The sequence below is a fragment of the Tiliqua scincoides genome, chromosome 3 (assembly GCF_035046505.1).
Source record: "Tiliqua scincoides isolate rTilSci1 chromosome 3, rTilSci1.hap2, whole genome shotgun sequence".
NCBI classification, from domain to species: Eukaryota; Metazoa; Chordata; class Lepidosauria; order Squamata; family Scincidae; genus Tiliqua; species Tiliqua scincoides.
Window position 1 is genome coordinate 134,813,013 of NC_089823.1, and position 21,461 is coordinate 134,834,473.

A 21,461-nucleotide genomic window follows, 5' to 3' on the forward strand; every position below is an offset into this window, starting at 1 on the left:
TGCATTTACATAATGCCTTTCTACTAAGCACCCAAGACAAGCTTGCAGTTTGAAATACTCAAGGCAAAGGTTACAAAACGTAGAACACCAGAATTGTCTGAAGCCACTGGGTAGTCTCTTAAGGAGCTGATGTCCTGGATTTCTCCACTCCTTGAAATATGTGAAATCTCTTCTGCTTTCTCAGGGCCCAATCCTATCCAATGTTCCAGTGCCAGTGTAGTCATGCCAATGGGGCATGCACTGCATCCTGTGATGGGGAGGCATTCAGAGACCTCCTTAAGGTATGGTAACATTTGTTTCCTTACCTACAGGCTGCACTGCGGCTGCACCAGTGCTGGAAAGTTGGATAGGATTGGGCCCTCAATTGTTTGATATAGTTTTATATTCAAAGTATCTTTTAGTAGAGTAGGAGTAGAGAGATAGGAGAATAGGAAAGAGAGACTGCCAGGATCATCTGCAACCTGTTACTTAAAATAACTCTGCAAGCATTTTAATTGTCCTTATAATATAGATAAAAGCTTGCTATCTCAACTGGAAAGCTCAGTGTGAAGCAGGTTTTTGAGATGTAACTGAGGGTACCATTCTGATTGTGTAAAAGTGTTTGTCAGCATCATATTGGTGAATAAACTCTCTGCTGGTTTTAAATAACAGGTTCAGAAATCAAAATAAGCATCAAGCAAGAAAACACAGATCTGTTTCTGGTGGGAAGCAAGGACATTGTTACAGAAGAAGATTTGAAAATGTTTAAGCAGGCCCAGGAACTTGCAATGGAGGTAAGATTCATGGGTTCAAGATATGTTTCGTGGTTCTTAGTAGTTCCCTGGAACAAAGGAAAAATTCTGCTGATTTTTTTAAACTTGCGTCATTTTCCACTTAGTGCTCTATTCATTACAGATAGGCTAGCCAAATAGCATTTGTGTAGCCTGAAATCAATTTACCTCAATGGAGCGGAACAGAAATAATGGGTAATAAACTTTGGGTAGCTTCAGATATGATGCAGAACAGAAAGACAAGTAACTTGTACTTCCTCTTATAATGCTTATATGGTATCTTCTCTGAAATCACAATGTATGTTCCTCCCACCACAAAAATGTTTGTTGTATCTCACCACACACCCATGTTTTGTTCTGTGTCACATCTGATGACAGCCTCTTGAAAAGGATATGATTGGGGAATTCAGTCAATCATCTCATCCATATGGAATGGTCCTGACCAGCAGTTCTCAAACTGTGGGTCCGGGACCCACCAGTGGGTCATGACCCAATTTTTGGTGGTTTGTGAAACTGACAGGGCAGATTAGGCTGTATGCATCAAGGGATAAATAAGCTGCTTCTTGGGGAACAGCATCTTTGTAGCTTTACCTCTTGGCATTTATAAATCAGGCAGCAGCCTTTAGGGCCTCTAAAAAGTCTGAGAACCATTGGTCCAGGCACTGTAAGGCATGTTTTAAAATTTGTGTTAGCTGTCAAGCTTGACATTTTAATGTATTTTCTCTTTAATAAAAAAGTAGAACCTGTAAAGGAAAAAAAATCTCTTATAGGTAATCTTTGTGGGATAGCCAGACGCTAGCGTGAACATTGTGGTCATTTAAGACTTAAAATATTTTAAACAAGGTGCCTAAAAAGATAATGGGCTTTATGCAGCCATTAGCTGGTGCTAACTCCTTTTTTTGTTTCTTCTGATTGGGAACTTATATACTAACTGGATTTATTTCTGTGGTGGTCAGAGAGTCCCAAATACAAACCAGGTGGTTCTGCCTCTGAAAAGTTTGTTCTCTGTTGTATTGTGCATCCCTGTTCCTGGCATGCAGGCAAGGTTGGACAACTGAGCCCTCTTGTGATTTTCCCCTCCTTGTTAGTTAAGGATTCCCGCTGTCTTCTATTAGCCATTTCTCTTTGCTAGTTTAGCTTTATTAGTTCCCCTCATCAAAATTCCAGTGCCTTTATTTTTGGTTATATACTTGTTTTGTCTTAACTTACATTCCTCACTTATCCTTTTAGGACCTTATCATGCCTGGTCAATATGACATTTCCTTTTACACTTCTTTATTTAGTTCAGTCTAATGTTTTTTTAATAATCTGTGGGTCTAAACTGCATTCATGAACTTGGAAAAGAAAACTGAGGGCAAACTTGGCTACATGTGAAAGAGGTGAAATAGTTTCTAGTACCCAACAGCCTTACCAGTAACTTCATAGTTAGACAACCTTTTTATTTTTTATTAATATTTTAGTGGAAAGGTCACTTATGACCCAATCCGATTCTTACCATGCACTGGCCAAGTCTGTGCTCTGCCAGTGTGAAAGAGCTGTAGAGTACTTTGTGACAGCACGCCTTCTAGCAGTGCCAACAGGAAGGCCAGAGTGTTCCCGTGGGTGCTGCGTACAGAGGGACACTTGCCAGAGCAGGTGAATCCGGTGCAGGGTCAGGGAGGGGGTATAACAGACCTGGGGGAGAGTAGCAACAGCAATGGTGGGTGGATTGGACCTGGGAGGGGGTGGAATTGGTAGTGCCAGCACTCTTTATACTATCCTTCTTCATGGGCCTGATCTGCTGAAACAGATGAACACAGACTTGCACCAGTGATATTGCCAGTGCAGGTCCAGGTTGACACTTTGCGGCTGCTGGGACTTACCCCAGGGCAAGGGGACAAGGGGACAAAGGAGACCTCCAGCAGCCAGAATCCCTCCTCAGAGCACAACATAACCTGTGCTGTTGCTGCTGCATCAGCACAGGGGAATTTCATCATGATTGGGGTGTATAGAGGACAGGCATTTCCAGTGGTGTGACAGTAGTGGACCTCTTTCAGTTTTCTTGTGCAAGCAGACCTTTTGCAACCTAAGACTAGTATAGCCTGTGGCACCTAAGAAAATAGTCTAACAGTGATATGTGGTGGTTAAAAAGAACCTGCTTTTGTACACTCATACCAATTTTTTTATTCCCACAATTAATAGAAAATTGGATGTAAAAATGGTGGAGAAACAAATGGACGATACCCTTCTGTGATAGAATTTGGGAAGTACGAAATCCAAACCTGGTACTCCTCGCCTTACCCACAGGAATATGCAAGGTAAAGGGATGGTTCCTATATTTTTATATAGGCAGGAAAATTATATTATGTTTCAAGACAAATATTAAATGTTACTAAGCCTGGAGCTGTAAATTACTAACTTGCAAAGCCTCTCAAACTAGTATCTGGAGCCTTAAATGATAAAGTTATGTCTTCATATAAGTTTTTTACCCCTACCTTGCATATTATAATTGAGGACCATTATTTTTATGGTTATGTCAAAAATAAAAGGAATTTTATAAAAATAAAAAAGGAAATCAGAAATACACTGGATATAAAATAGGATTCTGATTATTGCCAGCAAAACGTGTATTCCTTCCATGCCAAAATATTCTTAAAATTATGAGCCACAACTCAAATTCAGCACCAGAAAAAATATATTGAATTGCGTAATGCAGGTGATTTGTTCATGTTAAAAATGTAGAATGAACCATATGCACTGAACAAACTGCCTAAAAAAATGCAATGCATGAACCAAAATGGTGTGGTAGCTGCAGTGTCTTGAAAATAGAGAACTGAGATGTCAGCAGAATTGACAATGGTCCATAGAATACAATGGAGAAAGACAGAATTTTAGCTTAATGGGGGCGAAATATGTGTCTTCCTGAAAATCCCCTCCTTCAAAAAAGGTAGAAGCAATAGCAAGAGTCCCTATCCTTGCTGTTTAATGTGAGCCTATGAGTTGTCTGTCCAGACAATGACACAAGTTACTGGTATAGTTTCTTACATTTATGCCTTCAGCATTCCTGGAAGCTCATGTGGCTATGTTAGGGGTCTAAAAAAATAGATATTTCTTTTAACTTTATAAGCTTAGATTTCTGTGTACCTAGAGAGTCCCCAGAGAATCCATTACCTTGTTTTGGCATGATCTCATTTCTCTTCCAAATCATTGGGCACTTGACTGCCTGGGGCTGCAATTCTAACCACATTGTCCTGAGAGTAAGCCCCATTGAACAAAATAGGACTTACTTCTGAGTAGACCTGGTTAGGATTGTTGCCAAAATTTGCTGCTAGGAGTGATGGCTGAAAGCTGTGGGGAAGAGACATACTATCAAAGTCCTTGAACATTGGAGCAAGAGATCTTTTGTAGGCCGTGTCTGCATTTTGCACTTTCCCTCTAAGGTATATGGCCACAGTGAATAAAACCTGACTATTGGCACACGATTTGGAGAACAACAGATTTGACGTACATGGAGCAAGTCTTACTTATATCTAAGGTGCAGCTTTGTAGCCTGGTAACGTCTGAAAAGGCATAGTCACTGAGAATAGGAAAAGCAATTTGAATGGCCTGAGATTTCTCTGTGGGTTAAAAATGAAAAAAGGTATGTTAGTAATGGTGATTGCCAGGAAAGCAGCAACACTGGCAAGCCCTTTAGGAGAAGGGCTGTATATAAATACCCAAGTTTTCCTTTAATTTGAACCTTCATGGTACCAGGCATAATATTGAACATAATTTCATGGAAGTATTCTTTAATACCTTTTAAAAAAATGAATAAAATGCTGGAAGAACACAGTACATTGGTTTTGCAAGAATAAAATGTTTTCCCACTTATGCATCTTGCATCTTTTAAATTGTTTTGGAAGGAAACTTATTTCATAATGTCACTAAGACTTTGAAAATTGGGTTGCTTAAATTTACACGCACAGTGAATCTATGAGTTTGAACCGTGGTGAGTTTTGTCTGCTTCATGACTGAGTGATGGAAATACTTGAAGGTCCTTTGTCGAACCTAGATATTGAGGCTGTAATCTTATGCACACTTACCTAGGAGTAAGTTTCATTGAATTCAGTAAGCCTTGCTTTTGAGTAATGCATAAGATTGTACTGTGAGAATAGTATAGATTTGATGTTCTGATTAAATAGGAGTGGACATTTCTGCTTCCCTAATGGTTAATTCCCCTTTCAGTGTAGCAGAAGAGAAGTTCAGCATTTGTTAAACCAAAAAAAGTGCTCATGACTTCATGAGCAATGCTGTTTTTATGTATAATGAATCCCAAATACTCTCTTCATTTTAGGTTCTCACTGGATATGCAGATAACAATTATGCCCCTTTGCCCACATCCATAATGTCTGGACCAATTTTCATGGAGGAAGCTAAGGGTTTTATGGACCTCCAGAAAGCCAAATTGAAAAGTTGCTTTGTCACACACATTGTTAAGATGTCTGAGCTTGCCCAAGACCATCTCAGTCTGGATTTAAAATTGATTAGATGTGGCAGCTCATAGCATTCATAGGTCATGTCTTGGCTACAGTGAGATAATTTTTCCAAAAAATGTATATTTCTCCAACAGAACTGATGCAGCCCTGACCTTTTAATGATGGGCAGCCCAATCCTGAGCTGCCCAGAGCTCCCAGGCTCGGCGGCACCGTGCAGGGCTCCCGCTGGATCCTGCGGCTACCGCAGGATGCACTTCGGGAGAAGGGGACGTTCATCCCCTTCTCCCGAGTAAGGGAAGCAGCCCCAAAATGGGGCTACTCACTTTAGCACCGACCAAAAGGTCAGTGCTAAAGTAAAGGCATTTGTGTAGGGCGCACAGCCCTCCACGAGCACCTTGGATCCTGTGGCGCTCAGCTTCGTGGATCTGCCTCACCCCAACACGCCTCCCAGCTGCCCCCTGGCACACCTCCCACCAGCCTCCCCCCTCCCCAGAAGGCCTCCCCCACGCCCCGCCTCCTGTTCCACAGCCCGGCGGTCTAGGTGGCCGCTGAGCTGCGAAACCCAGGCCATTGCCCGGCGGTGAGCCCCGCAAACGTGCCTTTGTAACTGTGGTCTGCGGCGCGGAGCCGTGCTGCAGACCTCAGGATTGGGCTCTAACTTGTTAACGGAGAATAATTTGCTCCAGCCCTCTCTCTATTTTCAAAGTGTGGCTGAATACAAAAAATGTTGGGATTTTTTAAAAATATCAAATACTAACTATTTTGATTTTTAAACTCCAACAGACTATCAAAGCTTTTCCTGTGTGAATTCTGTCTTAAATATATGAAAAGTAAAAATATCTTGCTAAGGCATGCAAAGAAATGTGGCTGGCTTCATCCCCCAGCCAATGAAATCTACAGATGCAAGGACCTTTCAGTTTTTGAGGTAGGAAACATTTCATTTGTGTCGATAAGTCTTGTATACTATTTGAAAAATGATAATGTAGTAAGGTGTATTAAACCTTTTCAAGTTATTGTAGTCCTCTAATGGTTTGCCCTATCACCTGACATCTTGTGTGGCTAGGTGCTTGAGAGTAAAATGTGTTTTGAAGTGGTTTCTTCCAGCTTTGTGTTGATCTCCAGGAACATAGTATGCAAAAGGGAACGTCTTTCATTTAGTTCTGAATTTTAGAGCCTTTTTGGCTTCAGTCTTTCTTTCATCCATTTCTTTGACAAATTTGTTCATTTCCTTGATTGCAATCACAATTTCTTAAAGGATTTGGAGAAAGTACTTTTATTCTCCTTTGTAATCCACTGTCAGGATTCAAAGAACAGATACAACTTTCATGTGTTGCTAATTTCCCCCCTTTCTCTGACTGCATCCCCTAACGCTGCACCACATGCAAATCCGGAGAGTCACCAACTCTCAGAAGCTGCTTCACAAAGGAGGATGGAAGAGGAGCTGCACTGAGAAGCAGGGACATTCCTTTGGATCCTGGCTGGTGACATCACTACAGGAGGGTGACTGGTGCGGGCTGCATTGGGTGCAAACTTCAGCAGGAGTGACACCACACACACCCCTGAGCCTCTATTTGGCAATCTTTGGCCCTCTCTGGAGGTCCAGTACTAATGGATGAGTGGGGAGGAGCTCTGGCCTGCTGGTCCACTGCTGTGGCTGCTGCTGGAGATCAACACGTTCTGCTGTGTGCCACACCCTGGCTTGTGGACTTCCTATCTTGACTGTATACATTTGTAGAGGCAGGAAAGCAAGCGAATTGGGCCTCTGTTGGTGTATCTTAGGAATGTGAATTGGAAAACTTAACACAGGAAGTGACCCGCTGTAAGATCTTGCTGTAATTTTTCTGTGAAGTCCTAGCGTTCACACCATTTGTTGAGTAATTGACAAGGTGTTGTAGACCAGGGGTGCTCAATAGGTGGATCGCGATCTACCGGTAGATCGCGAGGCAAAATGAGTAGATCGCGGAGCCCTGTCGCTCCAAACTGTTAATATGTCAGTTTCGTCTAGTGACTAGACGAAACTGACATATTTAGCTGACACTAAACTGAAACTGACATTTTAGCTGCTCTTCAGGCATGCAGCAACAAAACTGACGAAACTGACTAGACTCCAGCAGGGGCTCCATACATTAAAGGGGGTGTCTGTCAGACGCTTCCTTCCCCCCTGGTAGATCTCCGGGCCTTGCTGGGTTTCAAAGTAGCTCTCGAGCCAAAAAAGTGTGGGCACCCCTGTTATAGACTATTTTTAGTCTTTTTTTCCCCAACAAACAAGCAAGGTACTCCCCTCTTGTGCAAATCCTTGACAGGTTAATTGTATTCTTCTCTGGGAAATGCTAACATGTTCAGTGAATTTTTTTCTTCCCCTTCAGTCTGCTGAAGCAATTAATCTTCTGCCTTTTCATCTTAATATATTTCTGCAAAACAATTTATAAACTATAAGTGTTTTTCCAAAAATACTCTTATTAAAACTATGGAAATATGAAAAAAAAAATCAACCATTTGACAACCGCTCTGGAGAAAAACATACAGCATTTACTGAAATCTTTAAATTAGTAAATGTAAAGTCCAATTTTATTTTCCTGTCTCTGCAAGTAAATATATCTAGTTATGTAGCAAGACAGCTTATGCTGGAAACAATTTAGAGTTCCGTGACTCATTTGGAGGCTCTTCAGAGCCTGAAAAAGACTGGAAAAGAAAATTTAGCCTGCTGTTCCTACCGCCATGTAGATCAGGCTATATGGGAGGATAGGATGATCAGTAGTAGTGTGCTTCCTGGCCTATCTGGGAAGTACTTTTGCTTTACCTTGCCTTCGTCATTGGAGTTGGCATAACATATTATTGAGAGGCAAAAGATTCATTCATTCAAGAAATTTGTATCCTTCAAGGTGACTTACAGAATATTTCAATTTAATAGATAAAACAATGCTAAAACATTAATAAAAACAATTAAAACCATAAAACAATAATGCACAGTTGGATCATTAAAAGATGTTTCATAGAAAGCACCAGCCCCCCAGTGTCAGCATTTAAAAGCTTCCCTAAATAAAAAAGTCTTGAGACCCTGCCATAAGGACGCTAAAGAGAGAGCTGTTCTCAATTCCAGGGGGAGGAAATTCATAGAGGGGGCGTCACCACGGAGAAGGCCCTATTTCTTGCCATCATCCCTCTCACCTCTGCTGGTGGCAGCTCAATTAGAAGATCCCCCTCTAATGATCTGAGAAGACAGGTAGGATTATATGGAAGGAGGTGGTCCCTCAAATACTGTGGACGTGAGCCATAAAGGGCTTTAAAAGTCAAAAGTGGCACTTCGAACTCAGCCTAGAAACAAACTGGCAGTCAATGTAGTCGCTGAAGCGGTGGCCCAACTGAGTCGAACCGGCTAGCCCCAGCAACCACATGGGCAGCCGCATTCTGCAGTAGTTGAAATTTCCGAACCATCATCAGAGACAGCACCATGTAGACAGAGACAGCACCCTGCAATAATATAATCTGGATGTCAGTAGGGCATGGGTCACTGTGGCCAGGTCTGAGGAACCCAGGTATGGTCTCAGCTGAGCAAAGGTTCGCCTGGCCACAGCCGCCACCTGGGAATCCAGGAACAAGTGTGGATCCAGGAGCATCCCTAAACTGCAGACCTGCTCCTTCAGAGGGAGTGTAACCCCATTCAGAACAGGACAATAGTCCAGTACCCGAGTCATGGACATCAGGACCAGGAGGACCTCTGTCTTATTAGGATTCAATTTCAGCTTGTTCACCCACATCCAGCTCCCAACTGCCTCCAGACAACAATCCAGAACTTCGACTGCCTCCGCAAAATCAGGAGGAAAGGAGAAAAAGAGCTGGGTGTCACCAGCATACTGATGGCAACCTACCCCAAACCACTGGTTGACCTCTCCCAGCGGCTTCATGTTGAACAGCATGGGGGAGAGAATGGAACCTTGCAGCACCCCGTACCTAAGAGGCCAGGATACCAAACATGCATCCCCCAGCACCACCACCTGGGATCTGTCAGCCAGGAAGAACTGAAACTAATATAGGCTAATGGGTTCTGAGCTGTATGTGACAGATCAGGAGAGAGATCTTGGGGTGGTGATGGACAGGTCGATGAAAGTGTCAACCCAATGTGGGGCGGCAGTAAAGAAGGCCAATTCTATGCTTGGGATCATTAGAAAAGGTATTGAGAACAAAACAGCTAATATTATAATGCTGTTGTACAAATCAATGGTAAGGCCACACCTGGAGTATGGTGTCCAGTTCTGGCCGCCACATCTCAAAAAGGACATAGTGGAAATGGAAAAGGTGCAAAAGAGAGCAACTAAGATGATTACTGGACTGGGGCACCTTCCTTATGAGGAAAGGCTACGGCGTTTGGGCCTCTTCAGCCTAGAAAAGAGACGCCTGAGGGGGGACATGATTGAGACATACAAAATTATGCATGGGATGGACAGAGTGGATAGAGAAATGCTCTTTACACTCTAACATAACACCAGAACCAGGGGGCATCCACTGAAATTGAGTGTTGGGAGAATTAGGACAGACAAAAGAAAATATTTCTTTACTCAGCGTGTGGTTTGTCTGTGGAACTCCTTGCCACAGAATGTGGTGACGGCATCTGGCCTGGATGCCTTTAAAAGGGGATTGGACAAGTTTCTGGAGGAAAAATCCATTATGGGTTACAAGCCATGATGTGTATGTGCAACCTCCTGATTTTAGAAATGGGCTATGTCAGATGCAAGGGAGGGCACCAGGATGAGGTCTCTTGTTATCAGGTGTGCTCCCTGGGGCATTTGGTGGGCCACTGTGAGATACAGGAAGCTGGACTAGATGGGCCTATGGCCTGATCCAGTGGGGCTGTTCTTATGTTCTTATGAAACCACCGCAAAACAGTGCTCAGCCAACTGACTCAGAAGGACATCTTGGTCGATGGTGTTGAAGGTCGCTGAGAGGTCCAGCAGGACTAACAAGGATGCACTCCTCCTGTCCATTCCCTGGTGGAAGTCATCTACCAAGGCAGTCTCTGTCCCGAACCCCAGCCTGAAGCCAGACCGGAATGGATCCAGATAATCACCTTTTTCTAGGATACTCTGGAGCTGAGACACCACCACCCGCTTGATCACCTTGCCCCAAAAAGGAATATTTGAGACTGGCGAAAAATTGTTCAAATTAGTGGGAGGGTTTCTTCAGGAGGGTGCAAACCACCACCTTCATCAAGGTTGGCGACGACACCCCCTCCCTATCCACTCAGCCAGCCCTCCCCAGGTGGATCTAATTAGCCACGATAGACAAAGGTCAAGCGGGCAAGAAGATGACCTCACACTCCAGAGAATCCTGTCAACATCCTCAGGTAGTAAAAGGTGGTAGAGGATTGTTGCCTCACTTCATAACCTTTTGCTAGTGTGGTGCCTTGCACCCTTGCTGGGTTTTTTTTAAAGTCTTTGTGAAACTAGTTATGAAGGTCCACTGGAGACGTAGAGCCCGATCCTATGGTCTGCGGCACAGCCCCGCGCCACGGACCACAGTTGCAAACGTGCTCTAAGGCACATTTGCAGGACTTACCACTGGTCTCCCGCTGGAGCTTGCCCAGCGCCGGCTGGTGCTGGGCTGGTGTGCGGCGGGCGCCCGGGTTCTGCAGCTTGGTGGTCTCCTGGACTGCTGGGTTGCAGAATGGGAGGGGGAGCCATGGCTGGGGGCATGAGGGAGGCATGTTGGGGGAGGGGGGAGGCGTGGCTGGGGGTGTGGGGAAGGTTTGTCGGGGAGGGGGAGAAGCGGATCCACGGAGCCGAGCTCCATAGGATCCAAGGCGCTCAGGCAGGACTGCTCGCCCTACGTGATTGCCTTTACTTTAGCGGCGACCGAGAGGTCGGTACTAAAGTGAGTAGCCCCATTGCAGGGCCCCTTCCCTTACTTGGGGGAAGGGGACAAACGTAGCGGTAGCGCTAGCGCTCCCGCGGTAGCACGGGAGGCGCAGGATCTGGCAGAAGCCCTTCGTGGAGCCACCGGGTGTGGGATCTCCGGGCAGCTCAGGATTGGGCTGTTAGAGCTGGATGTCATCAGCATACAGTTTGCACCATACCTCCTCTCTCCTATTCACGGAATCCTAGGGAGGAAGTGAAACTTCAGAATTGTCATTTAGCGTCATTGATAGTTGGTTGAACATGAACAAACTAAAATTTAATCCAGGTAGTATGGAAGTTCTACAGATTGCAAATTTGAACTATGAACAAGGATACAGTTGTTTGGAGTTGCACTCCCCGTGAAGGCCCTTGCAGATAGGATGTTCTTGTGGAATCTGAGCTCTTCCTTGACGTACCGGCAGCTTACATACCAGAGGTGTATTTTGCCAGCTTGGACTGGTTTGCTAGTGCACCCATTCTAGAAAAAGAACCATTTGTTTATAATGATTCATGATTTATTTGCATCCAGTGTTGCCTACTGTAACCTGCTTTGTGGAGCTGCCTTTTGAAAGTGTTCAGAAACTTTGGTTTGTACAGAATGAGGCTGCTAGCTTGTTGACTATAGGTGGCAAGAGAGTATTGCACCAGTTTTGTAAGACCTACATCTGCAACCAAGTATCTTCTGGTTTCAACTCAAAATTGACTTTTTAAAGTCCTGAATTGTGGGTTCCTGATATGTGAACAAGCACCTCGTTTGATATGAATTTACTTGCGCATTAACATCTTCTGAGACCCTGCTCTGCGTGCCCACTCCATCAGAAATATCACTGTCACTATGTGACACAAGACCTTTTCAGTGGTGTTGTCTGTGCTGTGGTTCAACCTAAAAATGTGCATGTCACTTCCTCCTTGTTTGTTTGCTTTTTTAAGTTGCTGTTCAAGAGTATGATGTTCTGGTCAATTTGTGATTTGTATTACATCTGCCATGGATTTATATGAATTACAGCTGTTAATCTTTTTTGGTTGTGTTGATTCTGCTTTTTAAATGTAGCTGTTAATTGATTGTATTGCCTTGTGTTTCATTTTTGTAGTATATATTGGATTTTAATTACTGGAGGCAATGCAGATTTTTTAGTGAAAAAGTTGGATACAGATGTTTTAATGAAGAGAGAATGGAGAGTGAACAGTAGAATTTGGGGGAGCAAAATATAATCTGTTATCCCAAAATAACATGACATTGTGGAGCCACCCTTCAGCAAATAAAGTGGAACTGTTCATGCTTTTTAATCCTTTGTTCATTTAACAATTTATTTGAGATCAGAGACATTTTAATCTGTGCAGAGTTATTCTGAAACAGTGCATCAGCCGAGTTAGGGAACACTTCTACAGAAGAGCATTTTGATTTTTGTAATTGTGTCTCAAAACTACTGTGTATAATATCAAACTGGCTTTCTACTTTCAAGCTTAATACCTCAGAGATTTGCAATAATGCTGTTCACTTTCCCCTTCCAGTATATTTTTACCCTTCAATTATCAACAGCTTAGCAGAGCTTTAAACAATATGTACAGATTGTAGTTATTTAATTAAATGTGAATCAATGAAAAATGTGTAGCAGATTAAAATTGCTATTCTACAAATGTAGATTTTTCTGAACATGTCTGTATATTTGAAAAATTGGTATCCATGCTTGTCTAATGAGTATAATATAGAAAAGAGATTTTGAGCTCTCTCGCTCTGTGTGTATGTGTTTTCCCTTTATAAATGATGTGTTGTAATCTGTAACTATATTGAGATACTGAAATGAAACATTCTCTTCTCCTTCATAGGTGGATGGGAATGTGAGCAAAATTTATTGCCAAAATCTTTGCTTGTTAGCAAAACTCTTTCTGGACCACAAAACCTTATATTATGATGTTGAGCCATTCCTTTTTTATGTTCTCACTAAGAATGATGAGAAAGGATGCCACTTGGTTGGATATTTCTCTAAGGTAAAAAATTTGATCTTAACATTATAAGAATGTTTTGCTTTTATGCCAAAGCTCTAGTACTTGCTGTTCTGCTATATATAACTTCAGCTAGAAATGAACTTAGCTTTCTGAATACAGACAAGTGCAATGACATTATCGGTTTATACAACTTTATGAGCACATGTAGTTCTAACTGGTCACAGACAAGTGCAATGCTAATATATGTTTAGTTCTGCTCTTGGGCTGATGTTGACTGTGGGCTAAGAACCAGTGGTTTCTTGGAGCATTTACTGCTGCTGTTCCTCTTAATGAATTGTTCATTCATGTATTCAATTGTACTTTTAATGTAATTTGTTTGTCTTGTACATTATTATTATTATTATTATTATTATTATTATTATTATTATTATTATTTCTTGAACTATCTTTGTATCCATCCTTGAGTCTCCTAAAGTAGCTAGTAAGTTTCTCATGCAAAATAAATGTGAGCTTAAACTTCTATGCATTCTGAGGGTATTTACACCAATAAAATAACTTGTCTATGCCTACTGAGATTCCTGCAGTGTTTGATTTATGTCTTCCTGTTGGCTGTCTTGAAGCACATTGTGTGTCTCTAGGAAATTTGGCAAATGGTTGCATTTTCCCAATATCTTGGAGCACAGTAACGAGTGTACTTAGTCAGTGTTCTTCATTGGTAGCTTTTCTGTATAGTATCGCCTATATTTAATTATGCAGTATTATGTATTGTGTACACTATGCATTTGACATTCTTTTGGGATATCTATTTGTCTTTGACTTGAACCTGAAAATGTTAGTGGGAGGTAGATGTGTTTTCCTCTCCATTGAAAGAAAAGGATAAAACTGGAAGGAATAGCAGCAGATGAGATGAGAGATTGTCCTAAAGAAACATGCCACACTGTCTTTCTAGCACTTAGGGCGCAAGTCTCTTGCACCGACCCAGGAGTGTCGGAAGAGTACTGTAAAGCACTTTTTTGCCACTGCAGGAAGAGGCAGGCCACCAGCCTCCAGAGGTCAAATTCAACCTCTGGAGTGCCAGTGCCTGGTAAGTTTGCACCAGCTTGCCTCAGCCGGTGTGGGGGTCTGGGGAGGGTGGGGGAAGGGTGGTTGGGGGTGTTCCTGAGAGGGGGTTAGGATCTGGCTTAAGTGCCGGATCCTGGCTCCATCCCCTCCCGGGCCCAGTCCATCCATGGGGCGGACTGGACCCAGGAGGAGGGTGGAACCAGAATCCAGTACTTAGGCCGGATCCTAATCTTCCTCTCGAGAGGCCCAGCCTATTGCTGGGCTGCTAGGATCTGTTCCACCTCTTTAGGTGGCACAAATCCAAGTAGCCCATTTGGGCCGCTGCTGCATTACAGTAAGGGGAATCTGTTTCCCTTGCCCCAGATTGCACCACAGCCAGCCCCAATCCTGTGCTGGATAAAGCGCAGGCCAGCTGGCCTGCCTGTTCCAGCATGGGACAGGATTGGGCTGTTCAGCATTTCGGTTTCCTTTTGTCTTAAGTAGCCAGTTCAATAGTTCCCTCTGCTGTGTTTGTAGGTATGCAATTATTTTTTCTCCTGGTTTGTATGCTGGGTTCTAATGGCCCAAGTACCAGGAGTCTATGTTATATTCAAGGGAGAATGCATTTGGCTGTGAGGAAGCTACATGTAGTTCAAATAAAAATTTGGGTATAACCATTCAGCCATTAGATATAAAACTTAGATGAAGACAGATGAAACGTAAGGGGAAAGCAGTTACTTCTTTAATGTAGCATTATTTCTTACCCAGCCTGCTATATTCAGTGAGCATACAGGTATGTAGGTAATATTTTCCTATGTAAAAGTCAGGGAAACATGAAAAGGTCCTGTCCCCCCATTTAGATCTTGCTCAAGTTGTTCCTTTCAGATTTTTTCTTTCTTAGTTTCCAAGATGCCATTTCATAAAGTAACAAAAATATGTTTAAAATACTGTATACATTTGCTCTTACACCAGCAAGATTACTTTCCAGGGGGTTATACTATTTTGGTATTGATTTGCTGCCTGTTCACCTTACTTGAGTGTTTTACAGAGGCAGGTGCATGGAATTGCCCACTTCAGCAGTGTTTTGACATACTTGATCTGTTTCTCCTTCCCTCAGGAAAAGCTCTGCCAGCAGAAGTACAATGTCTCCTGCATAATGATCATGCCCCAGTACCAAAGGCAAGGATTTGGAAGGTTTCTCATTGATTTCAGTAAGTGAAGGGATTATTTACTTTCATGATCCTGGGAGCTGATGGTTGTTAATGGGGTTACAGCAACATAGAAAACTTTATTTAACCTGCTTCGTTGTTTTTTTTTTATCAATAGATAATGGGATTTCTATTTCTATTTGCATAGTAGCAGGAAAGCTCCCTCAAGTGAAACATCTACTGCCTCTCTGTTGTACTCCAGGAAATTGAGAATAGATCTCTCTGCAGCAATATTAGCTCTCAAAGCTATTACACTGAATGAATTGTCTAAATTGCATTCATTTTGCGCTGCTCATTAGTACAAAGAGTGGCAATTATTTGCGATTAAAGCAAAGGAAGGTGTTACTCCAAGGCATTCTCCATTTTCCAAATCTCTTAACATGGAGTATATTTTAGATGAACAATGCTTATGATGAGAGAGCATAATGTCTCAGATTTTTTTTCCCTTTCTTTAAAGGATGTTATTACCTCACTTCTGAACTAAAGCTGCTCTTAGCAGCACAATATATAAATTGGTATTCATGCTTTAAATCTTCAATACTTTAATATGCAACATTTTATATCTGATGTATTTTGAACAGCTCCAGCAACATTTCCTACATTACTCCATTATAATAAAAAATGGATATCGCAATAAAGCATAAAATATCCTTTGGTCGGCAAGTGATAACAGCTAAATACCTTGAATGGACTTTTGAATTGTATTTTGAATTATAACTTTAAGATGAGTTATGAAAATCAGGCTTTGGGAGCTATGTGTTAGTGCGCCAATGCATTTTTAAAGCATCAAAGAGCACATCACATTGAATTGGGTTTCTTCTGTAGAGGAGAATGCGCAACAATTAACTGCCCAGTTCTATCCCTATCATAAGGAGGAGAGATAGTGGGAAGATGTGATTCAAGGCCAAGTAGTATCGTCTGTGGTAGAGCTGGGCAAGACACAGCCTCATTCTGGACACCTCTGGCTAGTTAGGAAGTTCCTTTCAGGGCTGGTGGTCCTGTATGAAACGTCTGCTTTTACATATCAGTGTGCTGATACTCAGGCTATATGTCTTGACCCCGCAGTCATTTTGGAGGTTTCAGTATCCTAGAACAGTTACAGTCAGTGCTGTGGTGTACATTAACAAGGAAGAACTAGACCATTATGTAACTCCTTGTTACATAATGGAAAAATCCATTACGGGTTACAAGCCATGATATGTATGTGCAACCTCCTGATTTTAGAAATGGGCTATGTCAGATGCAAGGGAGGGCACCAGGATGCAGTTCTCTTGCTATCTGGTGTGCTCCCTGGGGCATTTGTTGGGCCACTGTGAGATACAGAAAGCTGGACTAGATGGGCCTATGGCCTGATCCAGTGGGGCTGTTCTTATGTTCTTATTATTAACAGTATTTATATACCGCTTTTCAACTAAAAGTTCACAAAGCGGTTTATAGAGAAAAATCAAATAACTAAATGGCTCCCTGTCCCAAGGGCTCACAATCTAAAAAAATGCAAATGAATACCAGCAGACAGCCACTAGAACAGACAGTGCTGGGATGAGGTGGGCCAGTTACTCTCCCCCTGCTAAAAAAAGGAGCACCCACTTGAAAAAGTGCCTCTTACCCAATTAGCAGGGGTCAATCTATTTTACCTCTTACCCAATTAGCAGGGGTATGTTCTTATGAGTTCACTCCCCTGGGGCATAGGCAACCTGTAAGTAAACTGAGGCTTCAATCCTATACACCAGTGTTTCTCAATGTTTGCCCCCTGCTGTACCACTTTGCATGGTCCACCTATTGGAAGTACCACCAGAAGTAACTGGCAGTACTGTCATCACCAGACTGGGAGGCCAGACACAGTGTGAAAAACACTAGCAAGAAGCTCAGGACTCAGGCTTTTTCAAGCCCTCAGGCTTGGAACTCTGACCAGCGAGCCTGCTACTGCTGTTTGTCTTGTTGCATTGCTGGTCTTGCTGCTAGGCAGTGGAGGGTCTGCGCATGTACCATCAGATACCACCTCCAGTACCACTGGTTGAAAAATGCTGCTATACACACTTTCCTGGGAGTAAGCCCCATTGAACCCAATGGGACATACTTCTGAGTAAACATGCATAGGATTGTGCTGTCAGTCATCAGAATTTGGACTTGAATGAATGGTCTCTCACAGAGGAAGCTTTACATTAGTGGCTATTTTCCTTCCACTTATAGTGCTAAACTATTACTGTTCTGTACTGAAGTTCATTTAGTTGGAACAATCCACTTCAGAATTAATTGAAAGGAGCTGGAAAGTGCTGCTGGTGCCAATTTATTTCTTGGCTTCTCTTTTATTCTGATAGGGAGGAAAGTATTAAAGTGAAATACTCCCACTAAGATCTGGTGTATTCCAGCTTATCACTGCATGTGTTTGCCAAAGTGAGCTCTGGTATACACAAATTTATGCCATCGTTGGTTTTGTTTGGTTTCTAAGATACCACAGGACTTGTTGAAATATCAAAAGTCTTTGCAAATTGAAATTTTTTCCAGTAAGACACACATGGGTAACAGACATTGCCTTGAATCTAATGGTGGTGTTGCACTGTTTGTTTGGGTAAGAGGCACTTTTTCAAGTGGGTGCTCCTTTTTTTTTAGCAGGGGGAGAGTAACTGACCCACCTCACCCCAGCACTGTCTGTTCTAGTGGCTGTCTGATGGTATTCATTTGCATCTTTTTAGATTGTGAGCCCTTTTGGGACAGGGAGCCATTTAGTTGATTTTTCTCTATAAACCGCTTTGTGAACTTTTAGTTGAAAAGCAGTATATTATTATTATTATTATTATTATTATTATTATTATTATTATTAATAATAATAATAATAATAATAATAATAATAATAATAATAATAATAATAATAATAATAATAATAATAATAATAATAATAATAATAATAATAAAGAGGGGACCCCTGATTTTCAGCCATTTCTTGCTGTATCTCTGTCATATGGCATTCTGTTCCAGAAAGTCCCTCAAGAGCACTTTTTAGGGGTACAGGGAGTTGCAAAGGAAAAGGGAGGCCAGAAAGCCCTGTTTGAATGGAAGTTGGGATCCAAACCAAAAAAGTATTATTTTGATCTTTCTATCTGCTGTTGTACTTTTCAAAAAGCCTTCTACAGTAGGTATTTGATTTATTCTAAATGGATGTTGTCAGAACAGACAGCTTGTTTGAAGAATGTCGCTATCTTAGTTCAATCCTTTGTGCAAATTGTTCTGGTCATCAACAAAGACAGCTGATTGTTGTACCTGTCCTGCAGCTCTTCATCTTGGAAACAGTAGACTCTGTAGTATCCTTCTGAAGCTGTCCCAAGCACTTGAAGCTTGATGCTCTTGCTTGAGCTTCAATTCTGTTTATTGGTCTGGGGCTCTGTCTTTATTGTGCATGCAGTACTGCTAGTTACTTGGTTTGGGAATTCATCCTTTTTAGAGCTTTCTTGCAGTCCAGCATGTGAATAACATGGATCTCTTTTTTTACGATCTCTTTATCATGCTGTCAGTCTGTTCATCAAACAATATGATTGATTGTTCACTGATAGGCTATATCATGCATATGCAGAAAATGATTGTTTTAATGTAACATTGAAAAGACTTGAATTGTTGAATGACTCTTTTGGTCATCTAGGACAGTGGTTCTCAAATTTTTAGCACCAGGATGCACTTATTAGAATGAGAATCTGTCAGGACCCACTGGAAGAGATGTCATGACCAGAAGTGACATCATCAAGCAGGAAAATTTTTAACAGTCCTGGGCTACAATCCTATCCACACTTACCCAGGAGTAAGTGCCATTTCCTATCTTTGTTAAAAGCATATATATAGTAGCCTGTTGAAAGTACAGATCTGTAAAATTTACCCAAATACAGTCACATGCCATGGTAGCATCAAATCTGATAACATTAAAAATAAAATATTGAAATGAATAGGGACTTACCTGAAATTAGCTCGCGACCCACCTAGTGGGTTCCGGCCCACAGTTTGAGAAACACTGATCTAGGGTATTGTGACAAGAATCATGGCCACTATGGAATTATCCCAATAGTTGGAAGTCTCTTTTATGAATATAAGTAATAAGGGAGGTATCCACTGGCTTATTTGCAAAAACATTTTTGCATAAAGAAATTAACCTTCACTGACTATTTCAATTGATTTTTGGCCCAATCCTATCTGCCATTTACACCAGTGGAAGGAATGCAGGTTCAGTGGTGGCGGCTTACCCAATGGCGCATACCAAATCCTGACCCCTTCCTGGTCCTGATCCACCTTCATGGATAAATTTGGACTTGCACCACTGGTTGACCTAGTGCAGGTCCAAGTTGACCTATAGCGGCTACTGGGACTTATCTTGGGGGCAAGGGTACTAATGTTCCCTTACCCCAAGGCGGAGCTCTCCAGTGGCCCAAATTCCCGTACTGAATACAGCAGTAGTCGTACCAGCGTCGCTGTGCAAGGAGTTAGTTAGCATTGGGCTGTTTGTCATGTTGTTTTATGTGGCCTTTGACCAGGGATGTGGGGGGCAGGGAGCCAAGCATACATGTGAGCCATGCTTACACATGGATAAGGATGCTGGCAAGAGCAATATCTTGGCAGGAACTAGAGAAATCCTACTGTACTCTCATGGAATGTTGTGTGCATTGTTGAAAATATAAGCAAAATGGAAAAACGACAACAGAAACAGAATTGTGTGGTTTTACTGAGCAAGTTCAATTTCTAATATTACACAGGCCAACACACATTTTACTTCCCTAAACTTTACACCAATTGCTGGGTATATTTGGGGTGCTGATTCCAAAAATGGCATCCGTTTGGCCCTATCACATCTAGTTTTGGAGATACGGCATAGCCTCTTTAGTGAATGGTTCAAGCAGCTTCCTCATGAGGAAGCCTTAACCATAGATTCTTCATGAGGAAGCTGCTTGAACCATTCACTAATGAGGCTATACTATATCTCCAAAACTAGACGTGACAGGGCAAAATGGATGCCATTTTTGGAATCGGCACCCCCAAATTCATATCAAACCACCATAAAGTTTGGGCAAAACGTTTCTGACCCTCAATTTTGTATGCCTGTGTTATCAATATTACAAAATAGAGATGCTGATAAGTCTCTCTCTTGCACGTATGCATGTGTATGTTATCTTAGTATCCCTTCAATACTTACATAGACACTGCCAGAGTACCAGTGACTGAAGGTCTTGGATAAGAGAGCAGTTAATCTAAAATGTGAACTGAGAGCAGACCTGAAATATTTCAATTTTTTTTGCTCATTTTCTTTCCCTTTTTACTGTCTTTCTGTCAGAACTCAAGAGAAAGTATTCACTATGTGCTGTATAGAGGATGACAGATTTGTGACTTCACCAAACAGATGGTAGCTATGTCCCCTTTATGAAGCGGGAATGATGTGGCTGTGGGTTTGGACTGAAACACTGAATTTTAAACAATCTGATAAGTCTTTTATGAAAATTTATTGCTGTCTGGCCAAAGGCAACACTTGACTTCCCTGAATAAATCAATAAGCGTGCATTTTGTCAAGCTGAGATGGGGTGCTTTTAAAAGGATGGATTTTGATTGAGTTGTGGTGATTTGAAGAGAAATGGCATTTGAAAATTGCACTGTATCCATTTTATGTAGCTCTCAGACATGCATGCTCTTGGGAAGGAAAGAAACCTGTCTTGTTAATTCAGACTTTGCAAATAAGACTGATAAAAAATTGACCATCAATATTTCAGCTGGAAGTGATTTGCTGTTTGGAAAGTGTTGAAGGAAAAACTTTTGGTAACCATGAAGATCGGATATGTGATAGATAACTTTTAATTAGTTGTGTGTGCAACTTCGCCACTTACTACCCCAATTCAAAACATATTTTCTTGATCACTTTAAGTATCCAGTGGGATTTCAGTGGAATGTACTTCTTAATAAGTGGGTTTGGGATTACAGCTCCAAAAAGGGAGGGCACAGTGCTGAAGAATAACAGCAAAAAGATTGCTAGATTTCTGTGAGTGACTATTGACGTTCCTGTGGCAAGAAATTAAAAATGTCATGTATAATCTCTGCTTGCTTCCCATTGTACCCTTACTACAAAAAAAAAGAAAAAGGCTTGTTAGGTAGCTTTGGTTGACATTCAGTTCAGATGTCACAATC

General features: G+C 41.9%; 1 protein-coding gene across 4 annotated transcripts in view; it reads left to right on the plus strand.

Moving 5' to 3' along the window:
- The window catches only part of KAT6B (lysine acetyltransferase 6B), a 119,694-nt gene that overhangs the window by 78,124 nt on the left and 20,109 nt on the right, over positions 1-21,461 (plus strand). For all 4 annotated transcript variants that reach the window (XM_066620299.1, XM_066620301.1, XM_066620302.1 and 1 more), the window contains exons 8-12: positions 652-773; positions 2,952-3,067; positions 6,008-6,149; positions 12,943-13,104; positions 15,221-15,314. In XM_066620299.1, coding sequence (XP_066476396.1) covers positions 652-773; positions 2,952-3,067; positions 6,008-6,149; positions 12,943-13,104; positions 15,221-15,314 — 636 coding nt within the window. The remainder of the gene's footprint in view (positions 1-651; positions 774-2,951; positions 3,068-6,007; positions 6,150-12,942; positions 13,105-15,220; positions 15,315-21,461) is intronic.